Source organism: Dunckerocampus dactyliophorus, chromosome 19 (genome assembly GCF_027744805.1).
Source record: "Dunckerocampus dactyliophorus isolate RoL2022-P2 chromosome 19, RoL_Ddac_1.1, whole genome shotgun sequence".
NCBI classification, from domain to species: Eukaryota; Metazoa; Chordata; class Actinopteri; order Syngnathiformes; family Syngnathidae; genus Dunckerocampus; species Dunckerocampus dactyliophorus.
Genome location: NC_072837.1, coordinates 14,775,721 through 14,795,130, shown reverse-complemented (window position 1 = coordinate 14,795,130; position 19,410 = coordinate 14,775,721). Strand labels below are relative to the sequence as shown.

The following is a 19,410-nucleotide window of genomic DNA, read 5'->3' as shown; positions in this document are numbered from 1 at the left end:
AGGACAAAGAAGACATTGTGGTTGGGAGACATGGAGATCGTGGAGGTTTTTGTCCCGCTGAGTCTCAGCTCAGTGCTCAGCTCTTTGCTGGTGCTGCTGCTGGTTTATGTCGCCTCCTTGTCGGCTTTCAGCTCACGGAGTCCCACCAGGAGCCTCCGGAGCCCACGCTCCCCTTGCTGGGGAACCTGCTCCAGCTGGACCTCCGCAGACCGCATTGGACCCTCATGGAGGGGAGCGAGCGCAAACCCGACTGTCACTCAAAGCGGAGACTGTTGTGTGTTTTCTAACCCAGACATTGAACGTTGTGACGCATTCTCTATTTTGTTTATTTTGGACTCTGGAAGCCAGTAGACCACGATAATGCCACTGCACTTTTGGACTCTAGGTTTGGTTCTGCCCTTTTGTTGTCTTTCCAATGATGTCCATACAAAACAAACATTTTAGATGCTTCTAAAAAGCAAAGTCCGCCTTTGAGCTGAGTGCTCATAACTTTTATTTGAAAGACTTTAAGAATGTGTGGCTTCTATGGTGAGGTCAAACAGTCCTTTCCTCTGGTTGATCTCGTTTGTTCACATTTTGAAATAATTTTCCCTCAAAAGAAATCATGTAAATAGAAATAATTTGTTCCAGGGTCAAACTGGGGCCATCATAAACCTTTCATTAGGTCCTAAACACTGTGTGTTCTCTTGAGGGGTCATATGGAGCAACGGAGACTCGTGGAAGGAGCTGAGACGCTTCGTTTTGACCAACCTGAGAGACTTCGGAATGGGCAAGAAGGCGTGTGAGGACAAGATCATTGAGGAAAGCCAACACCTCATGGAGGACTTCAACAACCACAACAACACATCTTCTTGTCCTCTCTGTGTTCCACTTGGCCGCCATTTCTGATGTCTTCTGGTGTGGATGTCACAGGGGACGCGTTCGACAACAACCAGATCATCCACTACACCGTGTCCAACATCATCTGCTCTCTGGTGTTTGGCAGCAGGTTCCGCTACGACGACCCCGTCTTTGTTGCTATGGTGCAGCGCAGCAGCAAAATCGTCCAGATAGTGGGCGCTCCAACCATGCAGGTCCTCCTTTCTATGCAACCTTACTGGGGTTAAACATGTCTTGTGGAGACAACAAGCAGTTAAACAACAATCGCGCTGCCAGAAGCAAACATGAGGGAAGAAAGTTGAATTTGTCTCATGTGGTTGCCTGGAACACACTTTTAGAAGGACAAGATCAAAATCTCTTGGGTGGTACCCTCAAAGATTCTGCTTTTATATCCTTGATGGTTTAAGAACATGCATGTACAGGTGAAGAGTTACATTGGTGTAAAATCATTCATCCCAGATTGGACCTTGAGGGACACATGGACACCTGCTGTACCGTAGGTTCAAGTCTTAGTAACCCAACAAGATGTGCTTAGAGACGTCAGGATTAGAAGTCTTGTTTTTTTGTGTTATTGCTCCATTTCTCCTATGAAGAATAAATAGGAGTGATTCTAAGACAGAACCCTGAGGCACACCACTGCTTACAGACAGCCAGAGAATGACTTCTGTGAGAAGCTTCTCCAAACAAATCCTTGTTCTTCCACAGTTGTACAACATATTCCCGTGGTTAGGCAAGTGGTTCTACTCATTGAGAAAGGAGCTCCGCAGCCTGGCAATCGCTAACCGCAAGCAGGCCATGGAGCTGGTCCAGGGCCTGAAGGAGACGCTTAACCCGCACGCCAGCAGAGGCCTAGTGGACACCTTCCTCATTCGCCAGCAGCATGAGGAGGTCGCACAACACAACATGACATCTTACTTGGTGCTTTAGAAGTAACAAAGACCAACACAGACGGTCCTTGATCTTCCAGGAGTCCGGGGACTTGGGTCACTTCCACAATCTGAACCTGATGATGATAGTGTCCAACCTGTTTGCTGCTGGCACGGAAACCACCTCGACCACACAGATGGGGACTTCTTGTCATGGCCAAGTACCCAAAGATACAAGGTAATGTACATGGGTTAGCTTAGTCAAGGAGCAGGACCAGCAGATAGAGCTGTTATTAAAAACCACATCATTAAGCAAGCTTTTGTAGTGGAAACAAAAGCTACTGTATGACGAAGCTGCAAGTAAACTTTCAGAGCAGGTCCGTAAAGGAGCTGAACAGGGTGATTGGGGATCAGCAGGTCCAGGTGGAGGACAGGAAGAACCTGCCCTTCACAGACGCAGTCATCCACAAGACCCTGAGGGTGGGCAACATCATCCCCATGGCGCTTCCTCACACGACCAGTCGGGATGTCACCTTATCAAGAAGGTCTGCCTGAGGAGAAATCAGACATTCTAGAAGGATGCAAATGGATGTGATGCGAGTGGTTTTGGTCTCCAGGGGACGACGGTGCATCGGAAGCGATTTGTAAAGTTAGAATATACATCTGGGAGTTTAAATATTACGTACTAAGTGGAGATGGGGGGGGTAATAATTACAAAAGCAATCTTCACTCACTTACTGTACTGCAAAAAAAAGATAGATGAGGATCATTCATAATGCAGAGTATAGAGAACATACAAACCCTTTATTTTTAAAATCAGATTAAAATGTACAAATTTAGTACACTTTGAATCTGCTAAAATAATGCATAAAGTTAATTTGTTACACAAAAAAACGTCACAGTATTTCTGTCAGAGAGGAGAAATATGATCTTAGGGAAATTAAACTTAACACTTCTATGCGAGAACACTGAAAACCCACAGCACAGGAATTAAATTATGGAACGGACTGAGCAAGGAACTCCAACAATGTACAGAGATGAGCAAATTTAAAAAAACAAAACGAGCAGTTGATGTTTGCTAAATACAAGGCAGAAGAGTCTTGATCATCACAATGATGGTTCTGCCATGCCTGTTTTTTATCATTATTACACTGATTACTAAATAAAAATATTACATGGAATGCAGGAAGTAAACAACATGTACTGTACGAGATGTGGAATGGATGGGGGGGGCAGGATTAAATAAGCTTTGCTTCTTCCTACTGTCACGGGCTGCCGGTGTGCCAGCACGGAGCGGACATGGTCCAACTCTGCAGGATCCATATTGGCCAGTTTTTACGGTCACGGGCGACGTGTAGGATCTCAGAATGCAGAGAGACAAATTAGTCCGTGTACAAAAATGTATTAACAAAAAAGAAGGGTAAATAACAAAAAGGTACAAGAAATCCACAAGGCAAAAATACAACAAAAACTCTGGGCCTAGCCACGGGAAAAAACCTAACACAAAAACTAGAAAACGGAAAGCGCTGCACACACAGGAAAAAGACAAAAGTGCTAACAAAAAATCACTACTGTAAGAACTAGTAGGCAAGAACTAAATACTAACAAAAAAAACCCACTGCAGTACAAAAACACGCAGGTGGCAAGAACAATACTTACAACTAGGCGAAGGGCAAGGTAGACCAGAGAGCAAGGAATACAAGGTAGCATGGGTAGACAAGAGAGGACAAACTGGCAAAGTACAAACAACACAGCAGGTCTTAAATAGTCCCAGCCTGATTAACTGCAGGTGTGCTTAAGCTCCTCCCTTGGGTCGACAGATGTGCTACAAACAGAGAACACCAGAGGGCAGCAAAGCAGCACATAGCTCATGACACAAACTCCTTTTGGACATGTGGAACTGTGAAAGGATGATTCATGAGATGTATTCCATTGTAACCTTCATGCATGTTCAAATAAAACTAAACCAAACCAAACCAAGCCAATGAAGGTAAACCTTAAATGTTCATTTATCCCTTTCACACATCATTTATATGTATTTAGATTTTTTATGCACGTAAGACTATGTATTATAAAACTATGTCATTGTAAATCTCTAATTGCAAAACTATACAGGCGTGTTTTGTGTTTACATTCTTGAGACTTGTGTTAGCAAAGACTCTTTGCTAACAGCATTTAAGATGAGAAATGCTTACCATTCCTTACTTGCTCGGGCTGGTGTTACACACTGGAACAAAAATAACGATAAGGCAAATAAGAACCATCAAAGTTGTCATGAATGAGCAGGGCACACATGTCTGAAAATCTATTTACCGAACACTGGTTTCTTTAATAGCAGATTATTTGAATCAGACTTTCAATTGTGTTATTAATACGCAATGAGGAGTGGCGTTCAGAGACACGACGTCATTGAAGTTGAATTCACATTTTTTGAGTGAATTTTCTGGGATTTCCGAGCACATTTAAATGCAGCAAATTGTACTTCCGCATTAAGAATGACAAAGTGAGTGATAAGAATATCCACTTATTGATTTTCATTGCATTTCTGCTGATTTAGACCACCCATACACGCATGATAAAGACGTTGTTGTGATGTTCGGTGCGTTCGTGAACGCTTCTCGCGGTCTGTCTGGTGACAATGAGGACGTGTTGTTGCAATGAATGGCCGAGAGACGTGTTTGTTTGGATTTGGAGACACATATATGGTGTTGGAATTGCACTGCTGTTGATGTGTTCAGGTAAGAATAAAGTTATAAGAGTTTGTCAGACACTATGTGACTGTGCCGCTGTCTGTCTTCATAATAGAGAACCGTGGCTTGGCATGATGCTGTGTGTTAATTGCTAAAAAAAAAAAAAAAGTAATGTAATGAATGAAATTTATTAGGTACTGCTGCTAATGCGCTATTTTTGACAGCCCTATAGTCACAAAACAATGCAGCTGCATTTTAAATGTTTATTGTCCCACAAATTGAGGCTAAACAACATTATTGTCAACATTTTTTGAGGCCAAGGGGGTTTTCTGCAAAGCGAGTTTAGTGGGTTTAGCGAGGTGTGTTGAGTGGAAAGCCAGACTTGCGTGTTCAGTGAAGGTAGCTCTCGTTTAAAGCAGCTCTGTCACCATGGTAACTTAGGCTAAGCTCATAGCCAGGTTATGTCCAGGCTTTCAGCTTAAAACGGGCTATGAAAGTGCCACTGTTTTACTGTTTAACAAATTCGGAGATGGCATTACCATTTAGGAGCCATGGAAATTTTTTATTTTTTTTTAAAGAGCATTGCCTGATGACATTATCCATCTATAAGCGGGATTCATTTCATGAAACTACAGTATAACATCAAAAACAAAAGTTGTTGCTTCAATGTATTTTCTTTTTAAACGGATAAGTGCTAATATGTCAAAGTTGTGCAATAATAATCAATATTAACTTGTGCATTCACACGCCGCATGCTAGCATTCCAGTCAGGATCGGCTAGGCCAGTGGTAGGTACAAAGGTGTTATGTTCGGCGGGCGTTGGACCCCAAATGCAGAGGCGGGAGGCAGGTGGACAGGTAAGCAAGTCTTTAATTAAATACAGGCTGAACAAAAGGCGATGGTGCGGGAGTCAAGGGGCTGAACAAAAGGGCACCATGAAGGAAGCACTTGAAAGTGAGCTGAGGGAGTTCTTGCCTGGAGAGCCGGGAGTACTGGGCACACCTCCTGGGAGACGCAGAGCACGCTGGACTTCGGGTTTGGGAACAAGGAGTCTGCCAGAACTGTAACAAGAAGATAAAGTCCAAAGAGCCAGAATGACTGGCACAAACCATTTGGGAATAATCCAGCGTCTCCCAGGTGCAATCCATCCGCTTAAAAGGATGTGCTGGGTCATCAGAGGCAGGTGCGCCCAGTAGTCCCGCCTCCAGCCGGAGAAAGGGCACCTGAAATGGGAAAGCACACGCCCAGGAGAAGGCAGGGAAAAACAGGCGGCAGGGACAGGAAGTGAACCCTGACAGTACCCCCCCCCTTAATGGACGCCCCCTGGCGGCCTACCTGGCTTCTCCGGGAAGCGGTCATAGAATTCAGACAGGAGAGTTGGGTCAAGTATGAGCGAGCGCGAGACCCAGGAGCGGTCTTCGGGACCATACCCCTCCCAGTCGACCAGGAACTGGTAACCCCTGCCTCTTCTTCTCTCGTCTAAAATGGCCTTGACCGTAAATGCCGGGTGACCGTCGACCTGCCTGGGAGGAGGAGGAGGCACCTCCGGAGGGCTCAGGGAGCTGGAGGAGACAGGCTTGAGGAGGGAAACATGGAATGTGGGATGCATCTTCAGGGAGTCCGGGAGCCGCAATTGGACGGATGAGGGATTGATGACTCACTCTATGGGGTATGGACCAATGAACCGGGGTTGGAGTTTCTTAGAGGTGGTGTGGAGAGGGAGGTCTCGGGATGAAAGCCATACCCTTTGTCCGGGCTCATAGTTGGGTGCAACCGAGCGATGGCAGTTGGCCAGCTGTTTGTTTCGCTCGGCCGTGCGCGATAGGGCAGCCCGGGTGTTGCGCCAAGCCAGGTGGGGACGGCGCAGATGTGCCGATACTGAGGGCACGGCCAGCTCCGATTCCAGAGATGGGAAGGCTGCGGGTTGGTATCCGTAGGCGGCATGGAATGGAGACCTGCCTGTGGCGGAACAGATGAGGGTATTGTGTGAATACTCGATCCATGGGAGGTTCGAGGACCATGAAGCGGGCTGCTGATGGCAGACGCAGCGGATGGCGGCCTCTAGGTCCTGGTTGGCCCGCTCCGTCTGGCCATTAGTTTGTGGATGGTACCCCGATGAGAGGCTGGGGGAGGCTCCCAAGGCCTTACAAAACGCCTTCCAGGCCGAGGAAGTGAACTGTGGACCCCTGTGTGAGACAATGTCCAACGGAATGCCGTGCAGCCGGAAGATGTGGCATACGAGAAGGTCCGCCGTCTCGAGAGCCGAGGGCAGCTTGGGCAGGGGGATGAAATGGGCCATCTTGGAAAACCGGTCCACCATGGTAAGGATGACCGTGTTACCGTTGGACGGAGGGAGTCCGGTGACAATGTCTAATGCCATGTGGGACCAGGGGCGGGATGGAATGGGGAGTGGCCGCAGGAGTCCAGCGGGCGCTCGGTGGGACGATTTATTCCGGGCGCAGACGGAGCAGGCCATCATGAATTCCTTTGTGTCTGTTCGTAGCGATGGCCACTAGAATTGTTGAGTGAGGAGGAAAATTGTTCGAGAAACACCCGGGTGGCAAGCCATTTTGGAATTATGTGCCCAACTTAGGACATCAGAGCGGAGCCCAGGGGCTACAAACAAGCGGCCGGCCGGACCTCACTTAGGTGGTGTGTGGTCCTTGAGTGCATCCACCACCCGCTTCTCGATGTCCCACTGGAGGGCGCCCAGGACTCGGGATTGGGGAATTATGGTCTCCAGATGGGTGTCCTCCGTCGGTGGGGAGTTCAGCCGGGAGAGGGCATCTGGTTTGCCGTTCTTGGATCCTGGCCGGAACGTCAAAGAGAAGTTGAATCTCGTCAGGAAGAGCGCCCACCGTGCCTGTCTTGGATTGAGCCTGCGGGCTGAACGCAGGAATGGCAGATTTTTGTGGTCTGTGAGAACCACAAAGGGGAGTTCCCAACCCTCCAGCCAGTGCCTCCACTCCTGCAGCGCCAGAACGACGGCCAACAGCTCCCTATTGCCAATGTCATAATTGCATTCCGCAGCAGTCAGGCGGCGTGAGAAGAAGGCGCATGGGTGCAGCTTCTGGTCCGCGGTGTCACACTGAGAGAGCACCACCCCCACGCCGGTGTCAGAGGCGTCCACCTCGACAAAAAATTGGGAAGAAGGGTTAGGGTGGATGAGTACTGGAGCGCTGGTGAATAATGATTTCAGTTTAGAAAATGCGGAGTTAGCAGTAGTGGTCCACGTAAATGGAACTTTGGTGGATGTGAGCTTAGTCAGAGGTTCCGCTACCCGGCTAAAATCCCGAATGAAACGGCGGTAAAAGTTAGCAAAACCTAGGAACCTCTGAAGGAGCTTTCTTGATGTGGGAACGGGCCACTCGACCACCGCCTGGATCTTGGCGGGATAGGCTTTAAGTTGCCCTTTTTCCACTATAAATCCGAGGAAAGGGACGAGGTGGTGTGAAACGCGCATTTTTCAGCTTTAACAAAAAGCCTGTTTTCTTGGAGCCGTTGAAGGACCAACCGCACGTGTTGGACATGCTCCTCCAGTGTGCGGGAATACGTCAAAATATCGTCTAAATATACAAACAAAAAACAACTCAGCATGTCCCAAAGGATGTCATTAAGAAAATTCTGGAAAACTGCGGGGGCGTTCGTGAGCCCGAAGGGCATAACTAAGTATTCAAATTGCCCGAGGGGGGTGTTAAAAGCAGTTTTCCATTCGTTCCCCTCCCGAATTCGCACAAGGTGGTACGCGCTGCGGAGGTCGAGCTTGGAAAAAAATTGGCATCATTGAGTGAATTGAAGGCAGAGTCTAATAGAGGTAAAGGGTACTTATTTTTAACCGTGATGTCATTCAGGGTGCGGTAATCTATGCATGGACGTAGTGATTGGTCCTTTTTCTCAATAAAGAAAAATCCTGCTGCTAAGGGGGAGAACGATGGGCGGATAAGACCTGCGGCAAGCGAGGAGGAAATGTATTCCTCGAGCGCCTCTCTCTCTGCTAGAGAGACGTTATACAGGCGCGTGGTGGGGAGCGCTGCTCCCGGCAGGAGATCAATACAGCAATCGTAGAGACGATGAGGCGGGAGTGACTGAGCCCTATCCTTACTAAAAACCTCACGTAGATCGTGGTAGACTGACGGAACGAGAGAAAGATCTATTTCCTCGAGAGTGGTATTGGGCGCGGGGGAGGAGCGAGGACACGCCGACCTGAGACAGTGTGAGTGACAAAACACGCTCCAGTTAATGATAGTGGATTTAGCCCAATTAATATGCGGATTATATACGTGCAGGGTACGTGCCAGGTAAGTCCTAAAACTGTGGGAGCGGAGCGAGAGGGAATAACAAGGAATTTCATAATTTCGTGGTGATTGCCCGATACGCGGAGGGAGAGAGGGAGAGTTTGGTGTGTGACGCGCGCCAGAGGGAGCCCATCCAGAGAGAACTGTTCTAGAGGTAGGTAACTTGGTGCCGGCATGGCCAGACGTCTCACTAATGTTTCATCAATAAAACAATCGTCCGCTCCTGAGTCAATAAAAGCTTTGATGTTGATGTCTTTCTCCGTCCAGGAGAGCGTACCTGTCAGCTGCAGGCGGCTGGTTGTTGAGTTCGATGCATCCCGCGCAGGCGGGGACGCGCTCTCCGGGGGACGCCCACGGGGCGGTCGAGAAGCTGGTGAGCGGTGGCTGTCAGGGCGGACGGGACAGCGGCTGACGGTGTGGTCAGCATGGCCGCAATATATGTAGAGATGCAGTAGGGTGCGCCGCTTCCTCTCAGCAGGCGTGAGACAGCTTCCTCCAAGTTGCATGGGCTCATCTGTAGCTCTCGCCGCCGGTGATTCCGTGGGCGGTGGCAAGCGGCCGGTAGGAAGACGATTGACGAGGCCGCTGGGGAAGTAGCTGGCGGGGTGTAGGCTCCGGTCCACCTCGCGGTCGCGCAGCCGCTTCTCGATGAGCACAGCGAGTGCGATGAGTTCCTCGAGTGTTTCCGGGGTTGCAAGCGGAATCGTGTGGTCCCTGATGCGGTCTGCGAGGCCCATAAAAAACACATCCAGCTGTGCAGAGGCACTCCAGTCCGTCTCCGCCGAGAGAGCGAGGAATTCGACGGCGTAATCAGAAACACTGCGCCGACCTTGGCCCAGTCTTAATAGCGTGCGGGCAGCCTCTCGTCCAGGAGGGGTCCGCTGGAAAATCTGCTCCAATGCCTTGGCAAAGGCGGGGTATGATGAACAGAGATCCGAGCGGCGGTTCCATTCCGCAGTCGCTCAGGTCCCCGCCTTCCCCGTGAGAAGCGAGATGGCAAACGCCACCCGAGCTCTCTCGGAGCAAAACGCGGCAGGCTGGAGCTCAAAATGCAGCTCGCACTGAGTGAGGAAGGACCGCACGTCCCCGGAGTCCCCGGAAAACTTCTCTGGCCGGGACAGTGGTGGGCAGGCAACCAGAGAGAGGTCCTCGGTAGCGGGTGGGATCGATGGGTCCAGTGGGCCGGCCCCCGGGGCCGGGAGTGCGGCGGAAGGAGGTCCCACCTGTAATGTGGATAGAACGGCTTGGATCTGCGTCTCGAGGGCCGCCAACCTTGAATCCTGACGCTCTGCCATGCTGCTTATGCCGAGACAGAGACATCTTCTGAATTGTGACGGAGTACAACAAAGGCCACGGTGAGTCGCTTTTTAACAACAAAACATCAAGTGTTCCTTTTCATAGAGCTGTCTCTGCACTTTGGTTTCCTCAGGGGTCTTATGGAGCAATGGAGACTCGTGGAAGGACATGAGACGCTTCGCCTTCACCAACCTGAGAGACTTTGGAATGGGTAAGAAGGCGTGTTCAAGATCATTGAGGAAAGCCAACACCTCATGGAGGTCATCAGGAAGTTCAATGGTAAGGCCGTCCTTGTAGAACTTAAATACTGTACAAGTTGAGATTTGAACACTTCTGTAACAATCGATGGTTTCAGGAGAATCCTTTGATACCACTCAGCCCATCAACTACGCCGTCTCCAACATCATCTCCTCCATCGTTTACGGAAGCAGGTTTGAGTATGACGATCCAGAGTTCACAGCCATGGTGGACGAAATGAACCGGAAAATCCAGCTGGCCGGCTTGCCCTCAGCTCAGGTAGCTCCTCCCTTTCTACTCGTCTTCATCCTTGTCTTCACCATCAGAGTGTCCTCCTCAGGTCTTCAACATGTTCCCGTGGCTCGGCAAGATGCTGCCACAGAACAAGGAATTCTTCTGTCTAACTGACAACTGCAGTAGGAAGAATCTGGAAGTATTCCGCCGTTTGAAAGAAAGCCTCAACCCACTGATGTGCAGAAGCTTGGTGGACGCCTTCGTTGTCCGCAAGCAACAGCTGGAGGTGTGTCCACACTTAAAGACGTGTCCAACTTCGGATGCTGATTGGTTGTCTTGCAGGAGTCTGGCATCACCAAGAGTCACTTCTATGATGAAAACTTGATGTGGATGGTCCAGAACCTCTTTGCTGCCGGCACTGAGACCACAGCCACCACGCTGAGGTGGGCTCTTCTCCTCATGGCAAAGTATCCAAACATCCAAGGTAAGAAGCTGCCCTCACGTCTCGCACGTGTCCACACCAGCTCCTGAAGGTATGTGTCCTACCTCAGAGCAGGTCCGTGAGGAGCTGAGCAGGGTGATTGGGGATCGGCAGGTCCAGGTGGAAGACAGGAGGAACCTGCCCTTCACGGACGCTGTCATCCATGAGACCCAGAGGGTGGCCAACATCGTCCCCATGGCGTTGCCTCACAGGACCAGCCAGGACGTCACCTTCAAGGGTCACTTCATCAAGAAGGTTTGATAGAGAACAGTGAAAACAAGACGAAGACATAAACATTCACCTTACCGTCTGTCTACAGGGGACCACCATCTATGTCCTCCTCATGTCTGTCCTGCACGATGAGGACGAGTGGGAGAAGCCGCACTCCTTCCATCCTGCCCACTTCCTGGACAAGGACGGGAACTTTGTCAAGCGAGACGCCTTCATGCCTTTCTCTGCAGGTGGGTGCTATACGTGGAAGACAACAAAGGCAAAAACTAGTCCTAGTGTCTCATCTACTTTTTATGGACATAACAGAACGCTTAATGACTGAAATGCACTTATTTAGATTGTTTTGCCTGCTCACATGTTACTAGGCAGAATTCATAGCACAGCAGTCATCAAATAGCACAGAAAGGACAGGGAGAGTTGGCAGAAACACAAGCAAGTTCCCTGTGCAAGTGTCAGCTTCTTGGTTCTCCTGTGGTTCTCCTTGGTTCTCCTCCTCACGGAGCTCTTCATCTTCTTCATCACGCTCCTGCAGCACTTCCGCTTCATCCCTCCCCCGGGGGTTACTGAGGACCAACTGGACCTGACCCCACGGGTGGGCTTCACACTCAGCCCGACTGACCACGAGCTGCGAGCTCTTTGCATGTAGTTCTTAATGTCGTGTTTTATGTAGTTTTTCATGTAGATGTCAGTATATTAGAATACATTTGAACCTCTGAAGAAAATTGAGTTACAAAATGAATAGTGACGTGCAAACATTTTTATATTTATATTTTTGAATCACCCTCATATCCACCTTTGACCCCCCTGAAGTGTGTAAAATGTTCCAGCAGGATGCTGAGATGTTCTCCTTATTGTTATGGAATATTTTGTTACTATTATGATTCTTATTGGATATTTAAATACATTTATTATGATTGTTATAGAATAGTCACCATTATAATGTCATAATTAAAAATCGTGAACTCTAATTTGAATGTATGTTTAAAGTGACGTCATAGTTTTGGTCCGGTTTCAAGTGGGTGTCCTCATAGCAGACAGGCGGCCCCGCCCTGTGGGTTGGAGTTGTTGTCTGCAGGGACAGTGTTCTGGGGTAGGAGGAAAGAGACATTGTGGTTGGGAGACATGGAGCTTGTGGACGTTTTTGTCCCGCTGAGTTTCAGCTCGGCGCTCGGCGGTCTGCTGGTGCTGCTGCTGATCTATGTCGTCTCCTCTTCAGCTTCCAGCTCGCAGGAGTCCCGCAAGGAGCCTCCAGGGCCCAGGCCGCTCCCCTTGCTGGGGAACCTGCTCCAGCTGGACCTCCGTAGACCACATTGGACCCTCACGGAGGTGAGCGAGTACGAACGCGGCTGTGACACGGCGCACACTGATGATTGCCGCGCGTTTACTAACCTTGAAGTAGAAGTTGAAAGTTACGACGCATTCTGGGTTTTGTTTATTTTGGACTCTAGATGCCATTCGACCACGATAATACCACTCGGCACTTTTGGACTCTTGGTTTTGTTCCGCCCTTTTGCCGTCATTCCAATTGTGTCCTTACACGACCTCTAATAAAACATCTGAGATGCAAAAGCAAAGTCCACTTCTGAGCTAAGTGGTCATAACTTTTATTTTGAAATGTGGGATTACTGCATGATGGTTTAAATAATGTGTGGCTTTGGTGAACTGAACCCTCTGAGGTCAAACAGTCCTTTCTTCTGGTTAATCTCCTATTTGTTCACATTTTAAAATAATTTTCCCTATTGCCTTTTACCTTTTGCCGATGAAAGGGTTGGAATGGGTACTCCGTCCTGTATAGAGATGCTCAACAGGTGGTGCAGGTTTATTATAATAATATTGGATAATGATCAGACCAAACCCGGATAGCAAACAGATACTTTGCATGTGAAATTGATGGCTGCAGCAGTTTAAGGAAATGTGACAATGCGAATGTAAAAGTATATCAAAACAGTCATAATGACGGCTTCCCGGCCTTTCCTCTCTTCTCCTTCCTCCTGGCACAAGCAAGTGCATGCCATTTCTGGCTTCCGTGTATGTAAGCACGCACACCCACCTGTACCCACGCGACCGCGCCCCTCTACACTCATCCATCCGTCTTCTCTACCGCTTATCCTCACTAGGGTATGCCGGAGCCTATCCCAGCTGACTTCGAGCGAGACAGCCCCGCCAGTCAATCGTGGGGCACATATCGACAAACAACCATTCACACTCACATTCATACATATGGACAATTTAGAGTCGTCAATTAACCTAACATGGATATGTTTGGAATGTGGGAGGAAACCGGACTACCCGTAGAAAAACCCACGCACACACGGGGAGAACATGCAAACTCCACTCAGACGGAGATTTGAAGATCTTCTCGATCTCCTGACTGTGTGGCCAACATGCTAACCACTAGGCCACCGTGCGGCCCCCCTCTGCGCTCAGGCAACCGAAACACACAAACTTATAACCTGTATCCTACACACCAGCCCCGACTTATTCATACCCACAATAATTACAAAAAGATAAACAGTAGGGGACGTACACAAATGTTTCAACACAAAAAAATCCTGTTAAAGTTCATTTAGAAGTCCTTTACTTCACAATGACCGAATAAATATTTTGAATAAATCTATTCAAAAAGGTTTGTTCCAATATCCTAAAAGAAAAATTCCTGGAGAAAAAAAAATCCACAGTAATCTGCAGTCAATATGGAGGCCAGCAACATCCTCATGCTGCCTCAATGAGAAGACCCACCAGCTGATGCACACTCCTGCCAGGTTCTCGTGCATAGCCTTCATCTTGCTCTCAGCCCTGACGAAACCTCCTCAATCACACGGTTCTTCTCCTTCAAGTGCACAAGCTCTGCAACCAGCTTCTTCTGGGCGCGCTCTATCTCGCTGTCATAGACCACAAGCTGCATCCTCGATTGACCGCAGGTCCTCTGTGAGTCTTGTAGCTGTATCTGACGTTCTCGCAGCAGGTGGCGCTGCGCACACAACTGCTCCTATAGCTACACTTTCCTCAGCTGCCGAGCAGCCATGAACTCAGGCTCCTCCTCCACCTGAGCGACATCCCGCACGGCCTCTGCATTCTGCAACTGGTCCACAACGTTTTGGTCAGACTTCCAATGACCCGATGGCTCCAATTGTGCTATTGTAGACCAGTCCAGTTGCTGCTGCAACGTGTCCACTTTGGCAGTTTGTCAAGCAGTTGTATCTCCAGCTCAGCAAGGTGGCGTCCTCTCTGCCAGGCCCGGCTCTCCTGGAGAGACAGTTCCCTCCACAGAGCCCCGACATCCTGGCTGTAGCTGCATGCTGCTTCACTGCTCCAGCAGGAGGTCATCTCGCACTTCAGACGCCTGTTCTCCACCTCTGGAATGTCCAACTGTTAGTCCAGGTCCTTCGCCCCTAGTTCTGAGCGAGATCTCTCCACTTTCTGTGTTTGAGCCAGAAGCTTCTTCTCCAGATCCTCAACTTGAGAGTGCAGCTGCTCCTTGTCCACACCACCGCTTAGCACCGCACGTTCCTCATGCAGCGCCGTCAAACTGCTTGGCTGCCCAAGCACGGCGTGCTGCAGTGCTTCAGAGCCCCGGGAAGCCCAAAGTTCACACACTTGGTCCTGAAGAATCTGGACAGGCAGCTGCTACTGCCTGAGTGCAATGATTCAGCAACTCTGCAGTCAGAATGGCGTGCTGAGAACAGCCAGGGCTGGGCAGGGACAAAAAGGAGGTGTACTCCTCACCATCACTCATCACAATGACACCAATCACTGGGACCTTGATCAGCCTCCTCCAGTCTTTGAAGATGCACTTCCTCCTGACTGGTGCTCCTCTTTTTTCCCTTTTATGTGAGCAGGCTTTCTCAATGTCAGATGTATTTGATAGCAAGCATTCAGATGTTTTGGAAGATGTTGTGACCAACTCCAGTAACTTTTGATCCTCCCTGGAAAGTCCTGGCAGCTCTCAGCGTTCTTTAGAATGTGTGGCTTCTACGGTGAACTGATGAGGTGAAACAGTCCTTTCCTCTGGTCAATCTCTTATTTGCTCACACTTTAAAATCATTTTCCACCAATAGAAATCATGCAAATTGTCACATTTTTACAAGTGTAAAAAGAAGTGAAGCAGTGTTAAAACAATAAATAATCTCAGACAGGCTCGCTGGCCTCAGCTCTCATGTGATGTCACGCATAGTTTGGTCAAATTGTTTGACTTTAGAGTTTAATTTGTATTGTAACTTCTTTTGAAATCCCTGCCTCACCTGGTCCAAGATGTCCAAGAAGTACGGACCAGTCTTCACCTTCCACATGGGGCCCAACAAGGTGGTGGTCCTGGCTGGCTACAAGACAGTGAAGGAGGCACTGGTCACGTACGCCGAAGACTTTGGAGAGAGAGAACCTCTGACCACCACCAAGGAGTCCAAGCTGGAGTACGGTAAGAACACACACACACGCATACACACACACACACACACGACAGGTCCTAAACACTCTGTGTGTTCTCTTGAGGTGTCATATGGAGCAACGGTGACTCATGGAAGGAGATGAGACGCTTCGCTTTGACCAACCTGAGAGACTTTGGAATGGGCAAGAAGGCGTGTGAGGACAAGATCATTGAGGAAAGCCAACACCTCATGGAGGTCTTCACCAACCACAAAGGTACGCAAATTGTCATCCTCTCTGTGATCCGCCTGGCCACCACTCCTGATGTTTTCTGGTGTGGATGTTGCAGGGGAAGCGTTCGACAACAACCAGATCATCAACTACGCTGTGTCCAACATCATCTGCTCTCTGGTGTTTGGCAGCAGGTTCCGCTACGACGACCCCATCTTTGTTGCCATGGTGCACCGCGCCAGCAAGGGCATCCAGCTTTTGGGAGCTCCAACCATGCAGGTCCTCCTTTTTACACAACCTTTTGAGGTTAAACATCTCTTGTGAGACAACAAGCAGTTAAACAACAACCACACTGACCCAACAAGCAAATACAAACATTAGGGAAGAAAGTCTAGTTTGTCTCGTGTGGTTGCCTGGAACACGCTTTTACGAGGACAGGATCAACATCTTGCCTTTTGGGTGGTACGCTCAAAGGTTCTGCTTTTGTACCCTTGATCGTTTGGGAACACGCATGTAAAGGTCAAGAGTTACCTTGGTGTCCAACCATTTGTAAATTGAACCTTAAGGGACACGTGGACACCTGCTGTACGTCTAGTTAAATTCTTGGCAACCCATCAAGATGACAGGATTATAAGTCTTGTTGGTCGTCTGGCTGCTCCATTTCTCATATGGGGAATAAATAGGAGTGGTTCTAGGACAGAACCCTGAGGCACGCCACATACCTCACAGACAGCCAGAGAATGACTTATCCAAACAAATCCCCGTTCTTCCACAGTTGTACAACATATTCCCGTGGTTAGGAAAGTGGTTCTTCTCAGTGAGAGAGGAGCTCCGCAGTCTGGGAGCCGCCAAACGCAAGATGGCCATGGAGCTGGTCCAGGGCCTGAAGGAGACGCTCAACCCACACGCCAGCAGAGGCCTAGTGGACGCCTTCCTTATTCGCCAGCAGCATCAGGAGGTCTCACAACACAACATGACATCTTACCTGGTACTTTAGAACTAAACAAAAACCAACACAGATGGTCATTGATTTCCAGGAGTCCGGGGACTTGGGTCACTTCCACAATTCAAACCTGATGATGACAGTGTCCAACCTGTTTGCTGCTGGCACAGAAACCACCTCAACCACACTCAGATGGGGACTTCTTCTCATGGCCAAGTACCCAAAGATACAAGGTAACGAGACACTTGTCCATGAAATAGCTTAGTCGAGGAGCAGTGGTGCAGCAGGTCCAGCAGATGGAGCTGTCGGTAAAAACATCATGAAGCAAGGTGAAGACAAAGCTGCGTGTAAACTTTCAGAACAGGTCCGTCAGGAGTTGAACAGCGTGATCGGGGATCGACAGGTCCAGGTGGAGGACAGGAAGAACCTGCCCTTCACGGACGCTGTCATCCACGAGACCCAGAGGGTGGGCAACATCGTCCCCATGGCGCTTCCTCACAGGACCAGTCGGGATGTCACCTTCCAGGGTCACTTCATCAAGAAGGTCTGCCTGAGGAGAAAGCAAAAATTCTTGAAGGATGCAAATGGATGTCATGTGAGTGGTTTTGGTCTCCAGGGGACGACGGTGCATCCTCTCCTCATGTCCGTCCTCTACGACGAGGACGAGTGGGAGAAGCCGCACTCCTTCCATCCCGCCCACTTCCTGGACAAAGACGGGAACTTCTTCAAGCGAGATGCCTTCATGCCTTTCTCTGCAGGTGGGTGACTTCTTCGTGGAGGGGGTGCCCACCCATCAAGTGCCCCTCCCCCTCAAGTGTTTTTCCACCTCCTCCAGGTCGCAGGGTCTGTCTGGGAGAAAGTCTGGCCAAAATGGAGCTTTTCATCTTCTTCACCACACTCATACAGCACTTCCGCTTCACCCCTCCCCCGGGGGTCTCAGAGGACCAACTGGACCTGACCCCGCGACTGGGCGGCACCCTCAGCCCCATGCCCCACAAACTGTGTGCTGTCTCGTGCATGCGAGGTTAGATTGCGAGCACTTTCTGTTGTTTGCAATCATCTCATAGGGTTTTACTCTTGAAAGTATAAATGCGTAAGACCGCTAATATTACTGACACAAATAATTGTGCTATGGAGTCATATAGCAACAAATGGAAATTGTGCTGAATAAAGATTTGCTTGCATTATGATTTATCTTTTGGGAAAGAATGGCTCGGTGTTGGTCTGGAACGCAAACGTGAGATTTGTGAAATGTACAACACAAATTATTTGGAAGATACACAAAACTACAGTAAATGCATCTATGGCAGTGGTTCCCAAACTTTTCACCGTCGCGTACCCTTTCTGACATTTGACTTGAAGCCATGTACCCCCTACTACTAAAAACATAAACCATTTTTAATTTTCATGAAATTGATATATTAAGCGGGCCGCACGGTGGTTAGCATGTACTTAGTAGTAGTTAGCATGTTGGCCACTGTCAGGTTCAAGCACCCTAAAACATTCTAAACACAATTAGAAGAAAGAAGACAACAAGATTGCTTTTACTCGTGAGGAGAACAGACAGAGATGTACCCAGTTTACAACCTCGATCCGTTCTGAGTAAACTCTGCGTTCTCCTCCCTTTTATTCTGTTGGGGATTCCCTAGTTACACAGAGCACGTTGCAGCTCTCAGGGGAGGGGGAGAACAACAGCTGCAACGTGACAATACAATCTGTATCTAACTGTGTATGTGGGTGTGTGTGGGTGTGTGTGTGTTCACATAAACAAACAATCAAGAGTGTGAATCCGTAAACATGCAGCGGGCTTAGAAACAGAAGGTTCAAAAGGTCCGGTGGATAAGATGAAAGCACATCATAAATCCAACAGTTACACCAGAACATTCCAAGCATCTGTTGTTTAGCAGTTCCAGTTTGTTCTTCTTGATCTACAAGGAGTCTCTGTGGATGAGTGCATAGAAAAGATAACAAGTAAACATGACTAAGGAAGGAACAAAATCAGCTGAGCGCTCATGCGGTCGAGAGGAGTTCCTTCATCTTCTTCTCCGTAGCCCCATAAAATTTTACTGCTCAGACACACACATACACAAAGAGGTTATAGTGGTTCAAACAAAGGAAGATACATTCTTTAAGACAACTATATGATAACATTTATATACATTTCTCCAACACTATACTGTACTTATTTTAAGACACTCAACAATAATTCAATTAATAACCATCAATGCAAACAGTTATTCTAAAATGTACTTGTAATAATTATTTACCCACTCAGTGAATTATATATTATATACAGATATAATTATAACAATTATATAATTATATTTTTGTCCTACACATCCAAAGCACATCACGTTCTCCTTCAAAAAAGACATCTTGTGTCCTTTCATTCCAAAGAATGCAAATGTCCAAATGTCCATCTCCACATAACATACACACTTCTACTGGTGAGTTCCTTTTGTTTCCAGGCTCTAAATATTTAACAGGCACAACAATAGTGGCAAAACTATTGCCTCTTGCCTTTGGCCTAGATTGAGACTTGGGCATCTTGTATATCTCCAAAAATGGGGTTACTTGCGATTTTGACTTGCCTCTCAACGAATTCCACAATGTCGAATTGTAGGTCAACGCCAAAACTTCTCCTGAATATCACATGCCACAGTGG

At 48.4% G+C, this 19,410-nt stretch overlaps 1 protein-coding gene and 1 pseudogene across 1 annotated transcript; both read left to right on the top strand.

The window, feature by feature from the left end:
• Window positions 1-30: 30 nt before the first annotated feature.
• LOC129172663 (uncharacterized) lies at window positions 31-11,855 on the top strand (annotated as a pseudogene).
• Window positions 11,856-12,331: 476 nt separating this feature from the next.
• On the top strand, window positions 12,332-17,903 carry LOC129172254 (cytochrome P450 2K1-like). Its single transcript, XM_054761807.1, has 9 exons — window positions 12,332-12,535; window positions 15,461-15,623; window positions 15,698-15,847; window positions 15,921-16,081; window positions 16,578-16,760; window positions 16,840-16,978; window positions 17,105-17,289; window positions 17,362-17,503; window positions 17,581-17,903. Exons 1-9 carry the CDS (start codon window positions 12,332-12,334, stop codon window positions 17,772-17,774), a joined length of 1,521 nt encoding a protein of 506 aa, XP_054617782.1. The 3' UTR covers window positions 17,775-17,903.
• Window positions 17,904-19,410: the final 1,507 nt, after the last annotated feature.